This window comes from Pygoscelis adeliae, unplaced genomic scaffold (assembly GCF_000699105.1).
Source record: "Pygoscelis adeliae isolate BGI_AS28 unplaced genomic scaffold, ASM69910v1 Scaffold117, whole genome shotgun sequence".
Classification (NCBI taxonomy): Eukaryota; Metazoa; Chordata; class Aves; order Sphenisciformes; family Spheniscidae; genus Pygoscelis; species Pygoscelis adeliae.
In genome coordinates, this window is record NW_008825270.1 from 4,544,543 (window position 1) to 4,564,445 (window position 19,903).

The following is a 19,903-nucleotide window of genomic DNA, read 5'->3' on the forward strand; positions in this document are numbered from 1 at the left end:
TTAGTTCTTGGTGGGATGTTAGGGCCTATTAGTATTGTTTAATGGTAGCAATGGCCAAATGCTGTACAGACATGGGAAGAGAGAGACTCTTTGCCCTGAGGAGCTCACAAACTAAATGGCTGAGTGAGGAAAAATAAAGACAGCATAGAAGCATGTGCATGGCAATTAGCTATGGCTTAATAGTTCCATTGAAAATGCTTTCTTAAATTAATTTGCTGGATGAAAGATAGTCTGTCTGTCAGACCTGCCGTTAGCTGTTAGTTCCATGTAAGCTTCATGGCTAGGGTTAGTAGGAGTTAATTTTCAACTGTGAGAAGGCAGTAGCTATGGGAATCAGTTACCAGAATCAGGAATCATGGCTTAGGAAGTCTCTAGGCCAACCTCCTGCTGGGGCCAACACTGAATGCAGACCAGGTTGCTCACAGCTTAATCCAGTCTGGTCTTGAAAACTTCCAAGGATGGAGATTTCACAATCTCTCTGGGAAAACTGTTCCATTCGTAATTGCCCTCAGCGTTCAATTATTTTGCTTATATCCGGTCCGAACCTTCCCCTTGGATTTTACGACCATTGTCTCTCATTCTCCCACCATGCACATCAGTGAAGCACCTAGCTCTGTCATCTCAGTAACCTCTTCATAGGTACTGGAAGGCTGCTACTAGACCCCCCCACAAAAGCTTTCTTTTCTCCATCAAGCCCAGTTCCCTCAGCCTCTCCTCATAGGACAAATGCTCCAGACCCCAACCATCTTGGCTGCCCTCTTCTGGAGTCACTCAGCTGTCAATTAAAGGGGAATAATCACTGCCTGTGGTTACTGGCTACATTCTGTTGATGCACCCCAGTGTGCTGTTAGTCTTCATTACCTGCAGGGCACAGCACTAACTCAGGTATAAATTATTGTTCTCCAGGACTTCTAGATCCTTTTTAGCAGCACTGCTCCCCAGCCAGTTAGTCACCACACAGGGTTAGTCCCTCCCAGGTACAGGAATTTGCATTCACCCTTGCTGAATTTCTTTTCAATCCATTCCTCCAGCCTCTCTAGGTCCCTCTGAATAGCAGATGTGCCTCCAAGTGTATTGACAAACCCCCTGTTTTGGTGTCATCTGCAACTTTGATGAGTGGGCATTCTGTCTCCTTCTCTAGTTCATTGATAAAAAATATTAAAGAGGACATCTGAAATTAAATGTTAAACACTAGCCCTTGAGCCTGACAACCCAGCCAGTTTTTCACCCATCTAGTAGTCCACACTTATCTAGATTGTAACATCACAACTTGGATACAGCTCTGGGACACTGTAATAAAAGCCTTGCTAAAAGGTAGGTGACATCTACTGGTGTCTTCTCACAAGAAGTCAATCAGTTTGGTTAGACATGATCTACCCTCAACTGATCAACACATGCTAAATGTCATGTCCTTTGCCTAGAAATGTGTTCCAAGAGGAACACTCCATGATTTTCCAAGGGACCAAAGTGAGGGGCTAACTGGCCAACCGGCCTGTAGTTCCTCAGGTTGTCTCACTTGTCCTTTCTGAAGATGGGTGCAACATTTGCCTTTCTCCAGTCACCAGGGACCTCCTTTGATCTCCATGACCTTCCAAACATCATAGAGAGTGGTCTCAATGTAACATCAGTCAGCTCTCTCAACACCCTTCAGTACAGCCCGTGGGGTCCCGTGGATGTGCTCAGGAGAAGCAGGTTAAGTCAGGAAGAACATTCTGAATTCAGGGGCATGGAGGAAAATACTGACATGTTTGTGAGAGAAGGGATCTAATGTAAAATTAGGACATGGATGGATATTTCTTTTTGTCTTTGCTAGTGTGTCACTTTCATGTAGTTAAGTGAGAATATAATTCATTCTTGGGTTCATATCTATTAAAGCTGCATTTCAGATTTCAGTTTTATTGTCAAGTGTGAAAGAGCAGGGACTGTAGGTCAAGCTGAATTCCTGTTGGTGAGTGATTCCAGGTATCATATCTCACCAAAACAGGATCCCATTGCTACCTCACACTCTATGTGGATTTCGTCTGCTTTACTTCTATTACTAGGTCATCCCAGTTGATTCAAATATTTACCCCTTTATCCTTTTTAATTCAGGATTTGTCTTCACCCCTCCCCCCAGTGAGTAGCATGTTTTGCTCCTGTTCTGCTGGTCTGTGAATTCATTGTTTGCAGGCTGGCAAGGCACCAGTTCTGGGGTGACAGATGGGGCAGATTGCAAACAGGGCAGTTGCCTCCCAGCCTGAATGATATTTTAATAAGCACAGAGAGGTGACAGGGAGAGAAGCTTCTCATTGGAATGACGGCAGTTTTGTTTTCAGCCTGAAAGCACTAATAGATGATTTTTGGCCTCAGTCCAAAAAAAAAAAATCACAGAAACTGGAAACAGAAAATCCCATTAGCTCCTAACTTCTCCCTCTTTTTTAAGGGTCAACTAAGTTTTTTCTCTCTGGTCTGTTATCCAGATAGGGAGTTGTTTCCCTGGTTTTGGTATTTCAGTTCTCTCTCAGGGATTCTATGCTTTGGGAGACTTGCCTTTTATTTATCTTTTGTTTTCCTTCTTTTTTTCATTTCATTCATTTTCTCCATTGTCTTCCTTCCTTCCCTAAACAATCCTTCTTCTAGTTTCTTTACACTCTTCACAGATTCATGGTGAACTCTGGCTGAATAATGGGGTCTACCAGCTTACTTGGCTTCCAGCTTCCACATCCTGTGATACAGCTAGTGCAGTGCTAGGCAATGGCATCTGCATGGGAATCTCTAGAGCATATGTCCTCTTCTCCCTGCCCTTCAGCTGTATCTCAGTTGTATAATACAGGGTCTGTGTAGGGCTTTGTTTCATCCTTGGTCTTATGAATAAAAGCACTACAAAAGGGAGCTCTTGGCAAAGCCCCAGCAAGCTCTGAGATCCCTCTGCAGTGTGAGCAACAGAGTGTGTTGCAGGCAAACTGTAGGACAGCCAGGCTTTCAAGAGAAGATTCTTTTTCTTCCTACGAGTACAGGGAAAAAAGGTCCAGCTCTTGCTAGGAAAATACCAAAACAGTGCTGGGATCTGAACTGAGGTATGGTCCCATACACTGATCAGAGAATGCACTGGAAACTTCTCAATATTTGGACGTAGACCTTCGTGTCTATTTAGAAAGATTCAGGTCTGGGTTTCAACTGGAGTATGAGCTGGAAATTAATGGGATTCCTGCTAAAATACGCTTCTTTTTCCTTTCAGATACAATGATGACACTGAAGGTTCAGATTCTGTTTGGATTCCTTTGCTGCATGATTTTTCTGCCTACAGATGGCTTCCCAGCAGACACCAGCACTGAATTTCGCTCTGCTTTCTCGGTGGCCAGAACCAGCAGCATGGAAGGGAGCTCTGAGATGGTCATTACCTTTGACAAAGTGTATGTGAACATTGGCAATGACTTTGATCCCAAGACTGGATTGTTCCGCTGTCGGATCCCTGGAGCCTACTACTTCTCCTTCACTGTTGGGAAATACCCAAAGAAAAACTTGTCTGTCATGCTGATGAGAAACAAGAATGAGGTGCAAGTGATTGTGTACGATGAACATCACCGCAAGGAGCGGAAGGTAGCCAGCCAGAGTGCCATGCTGCAGCTTGACTATGGTGACACAGTTTGGCTCCGTTTACATGGAGACCCCAAGTATGCTCTTTACAGCAACGTGGGCCCCTATACAACTTTCAATGGCTACCTAATCTATCCAGACACTTCTGCCTTCTTCCAGAACGCTCTTAGCTCTCAAGAGCTGGGGCCACGTCATCATACTATTCAGCAACTTTCCGGAGAACAGAATGAAGCTTCACAGCGACACATGTTATCTGATCAACGAAACAGAGAACAAGACCCTCGCTCTGCATTTTCGGTTGCCCGCTCACAAAGTCTCCTGGGGACAGATGACAAGCAAAACCAGCATGAGCCAATCACATTTGACACAGAGTTTGTGAACATTGGAAAAGATTTCAATTCCTCCACTGGCGTCTTCTCATGCCGTATACCTGGTGCATACTATTTCTCCTTCACCATTGGCAAAATGCCCTTTAAGACTATGTCAGTGAAACTTATGAAGAATCACAATGAGGTGCAGGCCATGATCTATGATGACAACCACTCCAAGAGGCGGGAGATGCAGAGCCAGAGTATCATGCTGCCTCTGCAATATGGGGACACTGTTTGGCTCTACAGCCATCAGCACGATGGCTATGGTGCCTACAGCAACCATGGCAAGTACATCACCTTCACAGGCTTCCTGATCTATTCAGAGGCTCAGTCAAAGTGGCTTCCAGGTGCCAGCTCACCCCAAGGGTCAAACAATTAAATGCAGATGTGAAAGGAGCATAAGAAAAGCCAAGGTGCCATGAACTTGGGTATAGCTCCTCTTCGGATATCATCCTCTACTTTGAGCATGCTATCATGTGTCCAGTGCTTTCCTTAAGCTGCACGCTTGTGCCCTGTCTGCAGGGCCACTGCTGTGTCTGCCATTCGTGCATAGAAAGGTCTTTACAGGTTGTATGTCTGTGTCCTGTGTTGGTGTTTGATTTAAGGATAAAGCATGAGGTAGTTTTGGGGCAGGGGTGGGGCTGTGTAGTGAGATGCTGAGGATCAGAGAACCGCTGCGGTAATGTTACTGCAGATCCCCAGCATCCAGAAAGCAAAGGATGTGGTGACTTTCCTTGCATATCTGGGGAGGGAATAAATGTAATGAAAATGAATGTAATAAAAATACAATGATGTAAAATTTTCTCAGATTGCAATTCTGTTACTTGTGAGACTTGTGTGCTTGTCACTGCTGGAGGTGCCAGCCCAGGAGAGAAAGAAGCATAGTGATCCTACGAGCTGCAGTATGTGTTACTGTACTACAGAAGCCAGTCTGTGTACACTCTTCTTTATCATTTGTGTGTGTGAAGTGTTGGTACCTCTTATGATTTTATTGCAAGTTTCACAATATTTGGTGCTTTTCTTAATCTGAAGTTGCTGAAGTCAAGAAGCTGTGTTTGAGAATCTTAGCTTCCATTTAATGAAAATAATATTTAGAAAAAAAGTAGGCTTCTAGCCCTTGTAGTAAAGGATGAGGGCTCAAATCTATAAATGGACCATCATCTAAAAGCTCAGAAGCAAGGTAAGTAAGAAGAATAAAACATGTATTTTTAAATCTCTTAATATTTGGGTCAGGAGCAGGTTCATAACTTGGAAGTGCGAGTAGTATCATGCCGTGCAACGGTAGTGTTGACTGCAGGGGCATTAGATTCTGCAGAAATTAGCTCCTTGAATACAAGGGTATGGCTAACCTGCCATATGCTGTATCGGTAACCTAGTGCAAGCGGGATCAAAGGTACCATTAAGTGATATTTTCAGCGTCTGTGTTCCAGCGGTTTCTCGCGCGCTGTGTACCGCCGAGCCGTGGCACTGCTGTAGGGAGAACTGGTGTGGCTGCAGAGGGCACTGGTGTGTTCCTACGGGGCGGTCGGTACCGGCAGCAGGATCCACCCAGGCGGGTAGGAAGAAACCAGGAGGCTGGAGGCTTCATCGTAGTGCAATTGGTGCTGTTTTAGTTGAGCTAAACTCTGGTTTGTCTCCCAGGCTACATAAACTGCAAATGTGCATCATCCCGAGCATGCATGGAACTTTGTGACATCACTTGAGTTTAGTTTATAATCTGCTCAACAGATAGCAATGCTTTTAAACTGATCCTAACAAAATCCTGGGTTCAAAACAGTGCATTTGCACCCGAGCCACCAAGCCAACCCCCTCCACCTTTATCCAGACATTCATATAGCTCAGACCGTATATTCTCCAGCAAGACGGTATTTTCATGCACTAGGGCCATCCCAGCTCAGACTTTTGATGACGTTCTCTGCTCAAACGGAACTTGTCAGCAGCCACTCCCTGCCCCCACCACTCCACAGATATCCTAGACATTAGAGACTGGGGGCATATTTGGGAAAAGGGTGAGGGGTAGAGATTGGAGGTATGTAAAAAAACAGCAGCAGGTTAGAAGAACATTAGGTGGGACACTAGTTTACTAGAAGTTATACTTCAAATAAAATGCTAATCTTACCTCCTACATCCTTGGGGGGGGGGGGAACCACAACAAAAAAGCAACAACGAACCTGCTTTATGAACTGTGTAAATCTGTCTTCTCCTGTCATAGCCCTAACCTGACCTTGAAAACCATTCTCTGCGGCATCTTGCTTCCAGGCTTCTTATTCCTGCCTCACCATTTCTCCTTTCCATCTGTTGGGCAACAACAGCTTGGAAAAAAATTAACTAGGTCAAAAGCTAGCAGTTCCCACTTTGAATGTCACACATGCCTCCTTTGCTGAGCATGGAAAATTAAGAGTATATCGTTAGAAAGGGAATTACAGATCCCATCATCTAAGCACATGCAATGAATGTTCAAAGTTAATGTACCTATAAAGGCAGCGGGAAAACCAGTAGAAACAAACAAGCAAAAAAAATCAAAACCCTCCCGAGCAGTTAATTACATTTATTTAATTCCACATTGCAATGTGTAAGACAGAGAAAAGTTAAAGATCTCTTTCTGTAAAGTAATTGTATTTCTGATTTTTAAGCTAGAGATTGTGTATTTATTATGTTTGGCTTGTAAAGTGCCATAGCTGTACAAAAAAACTTCATAGAAGAAGTAAAATCTGATGAAGAAATAACTAGGTCATGATCCTTAGGAATTTAAATGAGATTTAAGGAAGTGTGTTCCTAACAGATAACTGACAGAAAGCAATGTACATGTGTAAATATGATATGCAAATACTAGAAAGTTTCATGGAATACATACATTTTCAGGTTGCTTTTTTGAAGAAAAATGCATACATGAGATGGGAAACTACTATGGACACGTAAAATGTCCACTTGAGCAGAGAGCTGAAATTAAATATGTGACCTATATCATGAAACAAAACAGCATCTGCTTAGCTGGTTACTGGAGAGGAGAAAAGATACTGTATTTGGCTGAAACCACAGGGGGAATATAAGGAGGCTGAACTGAATTATCTGAAATGAAGTCAGCTAGGACACCAGTGTAACATCCTGGAAAAAAACTGCCAGGGCATCTCCCTAGTAAGCATCAGTGACCAAGATAGATAACACATCTAAACAGCACTGCCCCCTTCAGCACAGCCCACTTAAAAAAAACAAACAGAAAAGAAAACCAGGAAAGGGTGAAATGCATTTTATAGTTTTGTCCCATTTCATTTAAAAATAAAAGCTTGTGTATAAATCCTTAGAGGGTTGCCAACGCAACGTGGAAAGCGGGACAAAAAGGTGTGGCGTATTTGTACAAAGTCCCGAATAATGTGGAAAGCATCTGAAATAACCAAGGATGCAGGTGAAGACAGGTGTGTCCTTCCCTACCATAGTTTCCCTTATTAAGTGTCTCTCTCGCTCCTGGCCAGGTTCGAACGATAGAAATGTTTCAGGGATGCTAAATGTGAAGGCTTCTCCTTCCAGGGCCAGGAAGCCAGGAGGAGGGTGGTATTTGCAGGGCAGAGCCCCTTGCACAGATCACGAAACATTTCATCAACTAGCTGGGAGAAAAAACTAATCCAGAGATTTTTATCCAGACCCTGCATGGAGCGAACCTGATAGGCACAGTAAACACTGGTGAAAAGGAGACGGTCAAACTCGGTTAGAGGCAAAGGGGTATCAGTCAGTGAATAATATCTCAGATGCTGCTCAATCTGTGTCGGTGTTTTGGGAACTTCATCCTCTAAAATCTGGATGAACCGCCGTGCCGGGCGCAGGGAGGCCAGTTCTTCGTCCCACAGCCGGATTGTCCTGTTGGCCTGGATATCCAGCCCTCCCCAGAGCATCTGGAAGAGAAGAGCAGCGTGAGCACGGGAAGCCCAGCACAAGCCCTCCACCAGTTATAACCGAGCTGTAGAGCCATCTGCAAAGCTGCCAAATCTCAGGCCGGGTCGAGAGGCGGCCGCTCCCTGACTCGCTGCCCACGGCCCGCCTAGTCCCACTCCATGTCCTTCTCCGCCAGCCCCACACCCCTTTTCTGACTGGCCCCACGCCTCGGTTTCCCCATGGGACCCGTCCAGCTCTCGCCTCCCGCCCTGCCTCTCCCGCTGCAGTCCCACCCACAGCAGCTCCCCGGCGCAGCCACCTTGGGTGGGGGGAGTCCCTTGTCCCACCCCGGAGCTGTGAGGTGCTGTGAAGAGGGTCAGAGCCCCCTTCAGCTGCACCCCATGTTGGGGGGGGGAAGCACAAATGCAATTAGAGCATCGCTGAGGCATTTTCCAGGCGCTCCCAAAAACCGACAGGGATGAGAACAAGCAGAACGTGTGAGTTTTTACGTGCAGGCAGGTGGGAGCGCGGGCGCTAACAGTGCCTCGGCCCATGGGTCCCCAACGCCCAGGAGACCTCTAACATGACGTTGGCATCCTCTGGGCTGCGACGGGGTGCGCTGGCACTGGCATCATCCCTGCTGTGAGGATGTTCATCTGGAAGACATCAGGCAGAGTTTGGTAGCGCCAGACCACGGCCCTTCCTGTTTATTTTTGTCATTTGGTTGTCAGTGATGTCTTCAATATTTCTGACCTGCCACTCACAGTTTGCCAAACATAACAGATGCTGACCACGGGATTTTGATGAGCAAAACAAGTTTTTTAAGAGAAGCAGAAGTGGTTAAGGGAGGCAAGTGTAAGTTTTGGATATGATGGCCCTTAATCCTGCCAACAGAGCTAAAGCGTACAGCAGCAAAGGCACTTGCTTTGCCAGGGAGCACAAAAGGCCCTCATGCCGAGTATGGGTGGGTTTTGAACTGATGGTTTTGGCTGCTTGGCAGTTTTTGCTGGAGAAAGTAATGCTGCCCAACGGAAGGAGGGTGCTGGGAGGCTCCTTGACCTGCTGGTGGAAACATAACCTGATGGTTATGCTGGTTTTATATTTCTTCCCTGAGCATCTGCCGCTGGCGGGGACAGAGTGTGAGGGTAACAGAAACCCAGTTAGATCCATTATGGCTCTTCTCATGTCCAGCTAATTCTTTGCTGGGCCACCCAACATCATTTAAACTGGGAAAAAAATGGATACGAGGCCAGAGGAATGGGAGTTTATTAATATGAGAGTCACATTAATCCTAAGAATTCATCAGTTTTCATTTACTAATACTTCTAGTGCTTTAAATTTCTGCATTTATTTTGCCTTTATTATTTCTTTCTTCATGAAAAAAGGAGACACAAGTAGCCTCAGTCCAGGACTGTGAGAAGGAGGCTGCATCCCCTCCCTTCTCTGCGTTGATCAGCGTAGTCGTGTAGCCAAGACCCTCTTCTACTTCTTACAGACTCATCCTTCAGGTCAAGAAACATGAAATGGAAAAAGCTCTTATAAAATAGTAAGCTCTCTGACACATTTTTTTATTATTATTTTTATATGGATGAAGGCTTTTTTATATAAAAAAGAGGGAGAATTTATGTTGAGTACTCCAGAGTTAAGGTCAGCAGGTGCTTATAAAAAGTAGAAAAATTATTTAATACTGTATGTGTGTGATGACTACTATCAACCCCCCTTTCTAACTTCCCATTCTTGATTAAAGCTTTTCAGGGAGATGTACAAGCTGCCTGAAGAAGTGCACTGCCACCTCCCAGGCTGCGGAGGTTTGTTCTCTGCACAGCTGCAGGCTCCCAGATCCAAGCCAGCTGTGGCTTTGGAATGTGTGCAGGGATGTAGCTGCTCTTTCCTACTCCTCCATGGATGTGCCAGCAAGGCTTTTAGCTCAGGTGAAGTTACTACATCATCTGAAAATTTCTTTGCTGGGCTTCTGTCTGCTAACTGATCTGCTAGGTTCACAGATCCCTCTACTGAGAGAGGTCCGATTGGCTGCAAAGCCAGTGACTGTTGAATAGCCGCCAAACTGCTGTTATTAGTAACTGTCTTATAAATATATGCACCGTTAGATTTTTGAGCAGAGTAGAACAAAAATTAAACAAAGCATAACAAATAAGGTATTGAAATAATAACATAAATATCCTCTGGGGATGGGAAGATGGTCCCTTCCTTACTATATCATTCAACAGTTTTTTTTTTTTTCCCAAAAAGCATCTAGAAAATCCACAAACATTATTGCAGGAGCAGACTTTTTCAGCAGAGACCCAAGAAAACCCTCCCCCTGCCACCAAAAATAGCAGCAGATCTTCAACCTGCAAGTAGAAGTGTCTCCCCCACTGAACAACCCCCGCTGGGACTCCAGCTACCGCGCTCTCTCCGCGTCAGCACAGCCAGCTGAAGTGGTTGCCCATATCTGAAGAAGCAGGCAAAGTGTCGCGCCACTGGCGTTGTACGAACATTTGCCAAGCCGAGAAGCCGCATCGCTGACAGGTGCAATTCTTACCTGTCAGCCTCTGGGATCCAGCAAACACGCACAGGATCAGCCAGGCGTTGAACTGCACCTGGGCCATAGCAGCCCTGCCCGGTAGCGGCTGCCACCCCCTCCACGGACAGTGCCGTGTGTGCAGTGAGAGCAGTTTAGCTGTGGCGTCTTCCCCTGCTGCTTCTGGTCCCAGCAGCCTCTCTTGGAACGGATCCATCTTTCTGTGTTGCTGGTTGCAGTCCTGGGAAGAGCTTGCAGTTCAACTTGCTGACCCCGAAAGATACTTTCCATCGTATTTTGGAAACTTGGAAGACTTTGTTGTGAAGTTTTTGGCAAAATTGTTCAAGCTTCTTTTCCAAAGACTGATTTCCCACTGCAATTTATTATAGGGAGCTATTAGTTGCAAGAAATTTCACTACGCATGATTGCCTCTGAACAAGGGGGGGACCTCCTGGTCCCTTCAGGCTCCGCACAGCACCTCTGCCACATCTCCACGACACTTCTGCTCAGCTCTTTGGCTTCATTTTCAGTTTTCCTTTTTCCTGAGTTTGAAAATTTGCAAACAATCCTGAAATGTCATAAACAGATAAGGCTGGCAGTCTGTGCAGATTCATGGAAGGGCAGTAGCAGCCAAAATATACAAGCAGGAGGAAGAAATGTCACTTGTTCCGTTCTGTATCAAACCTCTCAGAGGGAGAACTCAATATACTGACCTAGCAAAACAGCAAGGATCAGAGCCTGCCAGGCTTTAGCACCTCATCGTCCTCTCCTGTGGCAAGACTTCTGGGTTATAATGAGCATGGTCTGCCTTAGATGTTGTGAATTACATAGGCAAAACTTCATCTGATTCCTTTCACAGCAGATATCTGTTCTCCACACATCTTTGCATTTCTGTCAGTGCCCAATCCCCAGTCAAGCTGTTCTGTATTTCTACTATGTATGGCACAATATTGTCCTGGGTTCTCCAAAAGGTTCTTGGATGCCAGGATTATGCAAATAAGTAATAATCTGTATAAATAAGTAATAATACCATCTCCCTCAGGTTAAAGGTGTTCTTTGGGGAAAGAAATCTGCCTAGAAAAGAGAGGAGGTGGAGCTGAAACACATCCCTTTCTCAGCAAGTTACAGGGTGTCAGTTTGTAGTGACTACCGTCACCAGATAGTTTACTGAGGGTAGGGATGATGTTCCAGTTAGTAAGTTGTCAGTGTGCAAAGTAGCAAGTCTTCTGAAAATTCCAGGATCTGTAGTTGTACCTGGCAATATGTGGACTCACACCAGCTGTGAAGAAAAGCAGCACAAAACGGAAGAGTCCCACAGATTTATCAAGGGATGGGGGGCCCTCAATATCTGGAGCCATTCTTACCCTCAGTTTGAATCAAAATAAGACCTGTGTTTCTGTCATGGCCTTGGCTACCTTCAAGTCAAGCTATGCTTCTTTCAGTTTTCATTATTTTCTGCTGCTTACGCTTTAGTTGCATCCCTTTCTTCTGGGATGAGATATCTCTTATTAAACTGTGAATAATATGCTACTCAAGAGGCAGACTCTGATGACCCATCTGTGCAGTGAAATTGATGTGCCTTCTGTTTTGTGCCAGAGTCCCTTACAATCCACAGTGTACATATGACTTTGTCTGGAAGTCACTACACAAAAAAGCCCTGCATCTCTTTGGCCATGAAATGGCTTCCCTTTATCATGCAGCATGTGACACATGGAGGAGTCCAGGATTTTGGCCAACATCTGCGAAGGCCATATATGATTTTGTCAACAGGAAAATTTCCTAGGAACAGCTTGCAGCTGAATTGCCTAGAGGAGGATGCATGTGTTGGCGGGAGGGAGAAGAGAGGAGGCTCAGAGGCTGCGCTTAGGTGAGTGATACAGTGGCAGGCGGAGGACAAGCATTAGTGGTAGATGCTGCCTTGAGCTGGAGGGATTTTGTAGAATTGCCTCACTATTCCGCACAGAAAGGCAACTGCAGAGCGATAAACATATGCCTTAGTTGTTTGTAAAGCAGCAGTAGTTATATGGTGCACAGAAACAAGCCTGAGTTTCTGACAGCTGCACATAGTCCCTGCATGTGCGATTGCAATGTTAGGCGGTGCGCCTGCTCCTCCCGAGGAATTTTGTCCTTGCCAGGTATTCACAGCTGAGTGTGCACAACGCTGCCCCTCCGCACTCCCCCTGGTCATACCATCTGTTGTAGGAGCAGTTTCAAAACGTCACATCAAGCCACGTTTCTGCAGGGGCACCTTGACTGGTTTCATGCTTTCCACCATGACCTCCTGAAGCAAGAAGATGGGAAAGGGGAGGGATGTGACGGATCAAAAACTGCAGGAGCTGGTTGGATGCTGATGCAAAATTTGTGCCAGGTGGCCGAAGCTTTGCCCGTCACAGGGGACCTGGGGCAATGGAGTGAGAAACTATTAAGGGAAGAGAGTAGTGAGGTGGCAGCCACCCTAACCTCAGTTTGCCGCAGTCACAAGTGGCAGCATCTGCTGGGAAGAATTCCTCTGGTTCTTACATTGCAGACTCCTGCAGGCCCTAAATCCTTGTGTCTGTTTGTTGGCTTATTTAGCGCCTCCATCTGCCATTATGTTGTTTGTACAGACATTTTCTTTTGTTACGTTGTTTGATCTTTGGTTTTTCAATTGTAAACATATACATAGCAGTGTTTGTACAGCTGAAGCTACCCATCCTCTCAACACAGTAGATTGCTGCTGCTTCCTTGTCCCATTGCAAATTACATCTGTATGCTGGGACAGGCACCTTGCCACAGGGACCCACACAGGCTGTGCTTAGAGACAGGCACATATGGTCCAGGACAGTAGCAGAAGGCACAAGGTGTGGTTAATACAGCACCAGAAGAGCCTCTTTGGGAGGGAGGTTTCTTTGAGATGGGACTGCAGGGAGATAGGCAGCATCTTCATGAAAGGGAAATTCTGCTTACAGAATTGGAGGAACCTCTTGCTTTGAACATCTTGCCCAGAACATGGGGAGACCACAGTCCCCAGCCTGGGCCTGTCTGGCAGGTGCTCAGGGGAGGAGGATGAGGCTAAGGAAAGAGGGGAAGGAAGAAGGACATACATGGCTCCCAGGGAAGGTGAGGTTTGAGTCACGGGAGCTGAAGAAGGAAGAAAACCTTGAGGGAAGTAGGAGTGAAGCACTGTCTGTAACCAGACAGGACCTCCACCATTATACTGTTTTTTTCCAGGTATGGTGCTGCTGGTCCTTATGCAAATGTTTTCCTTATCTTTTTTCTTTCAGTTTGTGAGCTGCATCCCCTGCTTGAAGGAGTAATGGCTGTGTAAGAGTGGCAGGGAGGGCCCCGTCCCACTGCACCTACTGCACAAAAGGATCCCCCTCAGGCCTCACACAACTTGGAGAAGATGTAATGGCATGCAGTGTGATGGGTGATACGGGGCATGCTGTCATCCAGCCTGTCCCTCAGCAGTCCCATAATCTGTTCTGCAGGAGTGCAAGGCCCAGCTGAAATCTCTATATGGATTTTGACTGGAGATCAATCATAAGGGCCTATACAGATGGTGTGGCTGTGATGCAGATGGGTGCCCTGATGCCGTCAACAGCCACATCCTCAGGGAGGAGAGTCTGCTCGCCTGGCTGTAGGGAGAAATGCCAGAGTTCTGGAAAACACCAGCAAAACCTACTCAGCTGGGGAAGCTCAACATGGTGACTGTGAGTCATCACCTAAAGTCTGTTTGTCCCTGCAGTACCAGAAAATTTCTGTTCTGAATAGCATGTCTGTAAGTCAGCTCCATCTGACTTGCATCTCATCCAACGTCCTCCTACAGCTGGGAAATCCAACCTAGGCAAACAAGCCTCATGGAGGCTGGTAGTGTGGACCAGGCAGGGACAGAGGATTTGGAAGACAGCTGTGTGCTTGACCAAGCTGACCACAGCCTTGCCCGGCATGAAGCAAGTGCCCACCAGCCACAAGGAACCTAGAGCGAGCAGGCTCCATAAGCAAGGATGGCCCCTGGGGCTCAGGAGCAGTGGAGGAGGTAGTGTGCCAACACTGGCAGTACCCTGTGACGCTGTGTAACCTCTTGTGCCCTGGGGTAATGCGTCTGGGTGAGGAAATTGCACTCTTCATAAGCTCCCAGGCTTCTCTAATGAGAAGAGATTTGGGTCCATTAGCAACTATTCCACATACTAAAGACCTGCTGGAGCTAATGCCTGTCCCCACAGGGCTGGCTACTTTGACTCCAGCACACACATTCTTCAGCAAACCTTGCATTTTGTCTAACTTGACAGGGCATTGTGTCTACCATTTCTTGATGTTACGTCAATCAAATTCTCCCTCTGCACAAACATTATGTTTAAATGGCAATTTTCCTTCTGCTACCATCAGTCTTCTGACTTACCATACTGGAGAAATAAATTTTTTTTATGATACATAGACCGTGAGTCTTGGCATGCTGCCTCAAGCAACCTGGGGTGGGGGAGGGAGAACGTTGCAGGGAAATGTGCTTTATAAAGAATTTTCACAGTAACATAAGTGGTGCCAGGAACTTTTCTGTCTTGTGCAATAGGCATCAGCATGCAAGAAGAGGCACTGCAACAGAAAACAGAACCAGCTGTGGAATATGTTGTAGGAAGGACTAAAAGTACATTTCTTATTTAATCAGCTCAATTGATGGCAGATCCAAAGTGGAGCTAAGAATTGTATGAAACCCCAAACTTCTGCTGATTTGTGTTCCCTTCTCTTTTCTCTTTCCCATGAAAAGCTGTAACTTTTAAGGTGAGTGGCACATGCTATTAATTTTAACTAGAGAACACTGTTCTGAGTCACATCCCAAACACTGCCAGCCGTAGCAGCCTGAAACAAATTAAAAAAAAAAAAAAAATTTAAGAAGCCCATGCTTACAAGGCTAGGGTGGAAACAAACATGAAACCCGATTCTTACCATACAGTTCAGCTCTTTATCCTTGCAAACAGATCAAATTCTAGTCACAGTGAGTACTTGTCCCTTTTTTTTCTTAATTGAATTTATTATTGTCCTATCCCTTCGTCCATCCCATACTCTAATCTCCCCCAAGCCCCTTTTTTAGTTACTGCTTTTACAATTCAAAAGCTTAAGTAGTGATTCAGGAAATCTCTACAAACAGCTTGTGATTTTTTTTATGAAAACTCTTATACAACAGTTTTCAGATCTTAATGAGGTCAGTCAGCTTTCTGATGCAGAACTGCGTTACGCATTTTCTGGACTAAGGACAAGGGACATTAATTGATGACTGCTGTAATGTAATCCCATTCAAACAGGTGGTGGGTGGACTGAAACTACAGGTTTTTTCCAGCTTTTTTGGAAAGAACTGAGGTTTTCCACAAGAGCAAAGATAGTGGTAATGCTGTTAATACAGCTCAAAATAATTGCAAAATAGTGACAAAAAGGCATAGCCTCTTGTCTATGGGAAAAGGGAAGGGAGATACTTTTGACTGCAGGAAAAAGCACAATCTGAAGAAGCTGGATAAAAGACTGCCTGATTATGAAGAAAAAGCCAGCATGAGGGAGTGGCACGTGAGAGGTTACCTGCAACTCCTTCTTCTGCCAGGAGAACAGACACTGACTCAATTCCCAAAGAAACACTGCAGATTTCCACAATTGTTTTGGTCTGGATCCAGGTACATCTTCCGTTGTCCTAATAACAACTGTATTAGGACCATTTACAAAAGCTTTGCCTGTTCACTGTATTATTACGGTCTTCCCAACGCCCATCTTGGAGCTGAGATACTGCTGCCCCATTGCTTAAGCTACACAGCTGCTTCGGTACAGTCTCCTAGTAGGTGCTCAAGTTGTGATTTATGCCTGCAGGGACAGCTAGCAGAAGCAGTGTATATAAAGCATCTTAGCCACAGGGAATGCCTGGACTCCAATCAATTTGCAAACCAGAAAGACAAATCCAGTGTCTTACAACTCAAAGCAGCAGATAAACATTTTCCAGTTGGATTATCAGGATTGTAAATTAGCATCCCTCACCCTATGCTTTTCATCTAGTTTGAAAACAACATTATCATTTGACCACAACAGGCAAGAATCTCGTATCAATTTTTATTATTATAAATACTATGTTAGAACAGAAAGGATGGTGCCGTGCATCTGCTCCATTCTGCTGCTATTTTGCATCTTCTTTCTTGGCTCCTGCTTCTATTTTCAGGGGTTCTGGAGCTGCACGATAAGCAGGAAATGCCTCCCAAGGACTATTCAGATCAAACTTGCGAAATTCCTGAGATAGCTCCACAGGCTCTGCCACTACCCGTTTCACTTCATCATCATACCGCACCTAGAACAGTGCAAAGAACACAGGCCGGTGATTTTTATATGGTCCCCATAGCATCTCTGCTATTAGCTGTACACAGTAATGACCCAGACCACCCTCTGGTACAGGCAATCCTCCTTCTTATCCCATGGATAGGCCACAGGCCTCTGCCATGGCTTCAGTTCTCCTCATTATTAAACAAGAGCCCTCCAGATGCCACCAAGACCTCCAGATTCTCCAGGAAAACCCTCCTCTTTGCTACCACATACCTCAGGTGTCCTGACTACCACCCTGAATTAGGAGTGCCCAGCCTACAGTCCATATGAAGTCCACATGGAATAACACATTTAGTTTGTCATATGACAAAGGAATTTCTCCTGAGTCACTGAAATAAGGTGGCCCGTCCACCTGGCATAGCTGGGGGCTACTCTCATCAATCAGTTTGGTTTCAGTTGTGCTTCTTAGCGTAACACTCAGAACACAGGACAAAAAGACAACCAGGGTGAAATGCGGGTGAGTACCAGACACTTCTGACTGGCTTGATTTATCCTCCCTGTGCCAGTCCAGACCTCCAAACCACAGCTCAGGAGATGCTGCCTGGTCCTCAACTCACAGGATTTGCTGTTATTTCTATTTTTCTTAAAACCCTCTGTTGCCGGTAGAACCTCACTGTTTTCTCCTCAGATTCAACTCAGTCTTAGAACTGCACCAAATATGACTCCTTCTGCAAGGCGGTCATTTGAAACTAGACAGATATCAAACATACTCATTTCACTTGTGGTTTGACATACAGAGGTAAATATTTGATAAATGGCAAGAGTCAGTTCAACTAGAGTTTTATAATCTGAGCCTACGAAAACTCAATGAAGTGGAGTTCCAGCTGCATTAAGATCAGTTCAGTCCTTTATTCCTCTGGGAATCTCCAGTTTTGCAGTGGAAAGTTTAATCTTCCAGAAGACATACTAAAAGCAGAAGCACTTTCTCTGCCTGACAAATTTCTTCAGTATACAGCACATGAAATTTGCTCAATGCCTCTGGCCTTAGGGTGCCTTATTACAGATGATACTTTGCGATGACTTCAAATTTCCATGCAGGAGGTCTATACAACTCCTCCGGAATACAGGCAAACAAAACATCCTTCGTGCCTTTCGGACAAAGGATTGTAAAGCAGTCACATCTGTATCGAAACTCAGATCATAGAATCATAGAACAGTTTGGGTTGGAAGGGACCTCTGAAGGTCATCTAGTCCAACCCCCCTGCTGTGGGCAGGGACATCTTCAACTAGATCAGGCTGCTCAGAGCCCCATCCAACCTGACCTTGAATGTTTCCAGGGATGGGGCATTCACCACCTCTCTGGGCAACCTGTGCCACTGTTTCACCACCCTCAGCGTAAAAAATTTCTTCCTTATACCTAGTCTAAATCTACCCTCTTCTAGTTTAAAACCATTACCCCTTGTCCTATCACAACAGGCCCTACTAAGAAGTCTGTCCCCATCTTTCTTACAAGCCCCCTTTAAGTACTGATAGGCTGCAATAAGGTCTCCCTGGAGCCTTCTCTTCTCCAGGCTGAACAAACCCAACTCTCTTGGCCTTTCCTCATAGAAGAGGTGTTCCATCCCCCTGATCATTTTCATGGCCCTCCTCTGGACCCGCTCCAACAGGTCCATGTCTCTCTTATGCTGAGGGCTCCAGAGCTGGACGCAGTACTCCAGGTGGGGTCTCACCAGAGCAGAGCAGAGGGGCAGAATCACCTCCCTCGACCTGCTCGCCACGCTTCTTTTGATGCAGCCCAGGGTATGGTTGGCTTTCTGGGCTGCGAGCGCACATTGTCGGCTCATGTCCAGCTTTTCCTCCACCAGTATCCCCAAGTCCTTCTCGGCAGGGCTGCTCTCAATCCCTTCATTCCCCAGCCTGAATTGATACTGGGGGTTGCCCCAACCGAGGTGCAGGACCTTGCATTTGACCTTGTTGAACCTCATGAGGTTCACATGGGCCCACTTCTTGAACTTGTCCAGGTCCCTCTGGATGGCATCCCGTCCCTCTGGTGTGTCGACTGCACCACTCAGCTTGGTGTCATCTGCAAACTTGCTAAGGGTGCACTCAATCCCACTGTCTGTGTCATTGATGAAGATATTAAACAGTACTGGTCCCAATATGGACCCCTGAGGGACACCACTGGTCACCGATCTCCATCTGGACATCAAGCCGTTAAGAGGTAAGACTATTGGAGGATTTGATAACTTTAGACATAAGCATATCTCCTACCTCCACATAACCAGAGAGTGGAAAGTCCTTCCGGAAAGGATGGCCCTCAAACCCATAGTCTGTGAGGATTCGCCTTAGATCAGGGTGGTTGGCAAAGAAAACACCGTACATGTCCCAAACCTAAATGAAAGGGAGCCAAGTAATTTGGATTAGAAAAAAAAAAACACGCCCCTTCATGTATTATGTCCACAAAATTTCAGTTACATGCCTGGCTTTGTGCAGTGCCAGCAAAACTGACATAGGAACTCACTCAAAAGCAAATCAAACACCCTTTTATCTCCTATTCTGAAAAGGCAGCCAGGGAAACACTTCTCTCTTTCTTCCTCAAGGCTCTGGGAATCAGTTGAATCAGGAAAACACAGCCCCTCTCCACAAAGATTCTGCTCCCAAGTGCAGTGGCACTCACCTCTCTTTCATACCAGTTGGCTGCCTTGTGCACAGACACTGCTGAGTCAACAGGCGTCAGCTCATCAGTATATGTCTTCACGCGGATCCGACTGTTGAACCGCAGAGACAGGAGATTGTACACAATCTGAAGCAGAAGAAAAGAAGGCATTGGTCTTGTACAGCATTTATGGATCTCTTTGCAGCACAGTACTGGCAAGCAAAGGCACACAAAGACTATTTCAAATATTCTGTATTGGCAGAATCACATTCAGCACTTCAGAGCTGGGCACTAAAAGACACTATTACAACTGACGTTCCAACAGCTTACCACTTTGATCCTTAGAAGTGTAACAAAAAGGATGTGAGATTTAGAAAACATGACCGATGAAGAAGAGCTGAAGTAAAGAGAGATACTAAATCTTAAAAGACAATACTGAAAGGATGGAGACACTTGACAATAGCCTTTCAACAGTCTGTCACAAAGAAAATGGCTATCAATTACTCTCAGCATCCAGTGGAAGAAAGCCAAGAAGAAATACACTTAATTTTCAGCAAAAAAGTTGGATACCAGGGAAAATTTCTAGCTCTTCTGGTGATGAAATACTAATAAAAAGGCAGTTTATGAGGACTACTAGAACTT

The 19,903-nt window shown here is 45.6% G+C and overlaps 3 protein-coding genes across 4 annotated transcripts in view; 1 reads left to right on the forward strand and 2 right to left on the reverse strand.

Annotated features, from left to right (window-relative positions):
• Positions 1 to 3,222: 3,222 nt before the first annotated feature.
• On the forward strand, positions 3,223 to 4,522 carry C1QTNF4 (C1q and tumor necrosis factor related protein 4). The gene has a single exon (XM_009329695.1). It carries the CDS (start codon positions 3,223 to 3,225, stop codon positions 4,324 to 4,326), a length of 1,104 nt encoding a protein of 367 aa, XP_009327970.1. The 3' UTR covers positions 4,327 to 4,522.
• Positions 4,523 to 6,489: 1,967 nt separating this feature from the next.
• FAM180B (family with sequence similarity 180, member B) lies at positions 6,490 to 10,499 on the reverse strand. 2 transcript variants are annotated; one of them, XM_009329697.1, is made up of 3 exons: positions 10,357 to 10,499; positions 8,391 to 8,470; positions 6,490 to 7,834 (listed from the first exon to the last, which is right to left on the reverse strand). In XM_009329697.1, exons 1-3 carry the CDS (start codon positions 10,421 to 10,423, stop codon positions 7,391 to 7,393), a joined length of 591 nt encoding a protein of 196 aa, XP_009327972.1. In that variant the 5' UTR covers positions 10,424 to 10,499; the 3' UTR covers positions 6,490 to 7,390. The 2 variants fall into 2 exon arrangements, with proteins under 2 accessions (XP_009327972.1, XP_009327973.1); XM_009329698.1 differs by lacking the exon at positions 10,357 to 10,499 and having other exon boundaries at positions 8,324 to 8,462.
• A 5,884-nt stretch (positions 10,500 to 16,383) lies between these two features.
• Positions 16,384 to 19,903, reverse strand: part of NDUFS3 (NADH dehydrogenase (ubiquinone) Fe-S protein 3, 30kDa (NADH-coenzyme Q reductase)) — a 9,103-nt gene continuing 5,583 nt past the window's right edge. Inside the window, exons 4-6 of the mRNA XM_009329741.1 lie at positions 19,283 to 19,408; positions 18,877 to 18,996; positions 16,384 to 16,633 (exon numbers count right to left, since the gene is read on the reverse strand). Coding sequence (XP_009328016.1) covers positions 16,466 to 16,633; positions 18,877 to 18,996; positions 19,283 to 19,408 — 414 coding nt within the window. The 3' untranslated portion in view covers positions 16,384 to 16,465. The remainder of the gene's footprint in view (positions 16,634 to 18,876; positions 18,997 to 19,282; positions 19,409 to 19,903) is intronic.

What these genes read in the sequence shown, in the direction of transcription:
- C1QTNF4 (XM_009329695.1), top strand. Translation starts at nt 3,223, where the DNA reads ATGATGACACTGAAGGTTCAGATTCTGTTTGGATTCCTTTGCTGCATG.
- FAM180B (XM_009329697.1), bottom strand. Translation starts at nt 10,423, where the DNA reads ATGGCCCAGGTGCAGTTCAACGCCTGGCTGATCCTGTGCGTGTTTGCT. An exon ending in TGGATCCCAGAGGCTGACAG is followed by an intron (nt 8,471 to 10,356) that starts GTAAGAATTGCA and finishes GATGTCTTCCAG; the next exon opens with ATGAACATCCTCACAGCAGG. An exon ending in ATGCCAACGTCATGTTAGAG is followed by an intron (nt 7,835 to 8,390) that starts GTCTCCTGGGCG and finishes CTTCTCTTCCAG; the next exon opens with ATGCTCTGGGGAGGGCTGGA.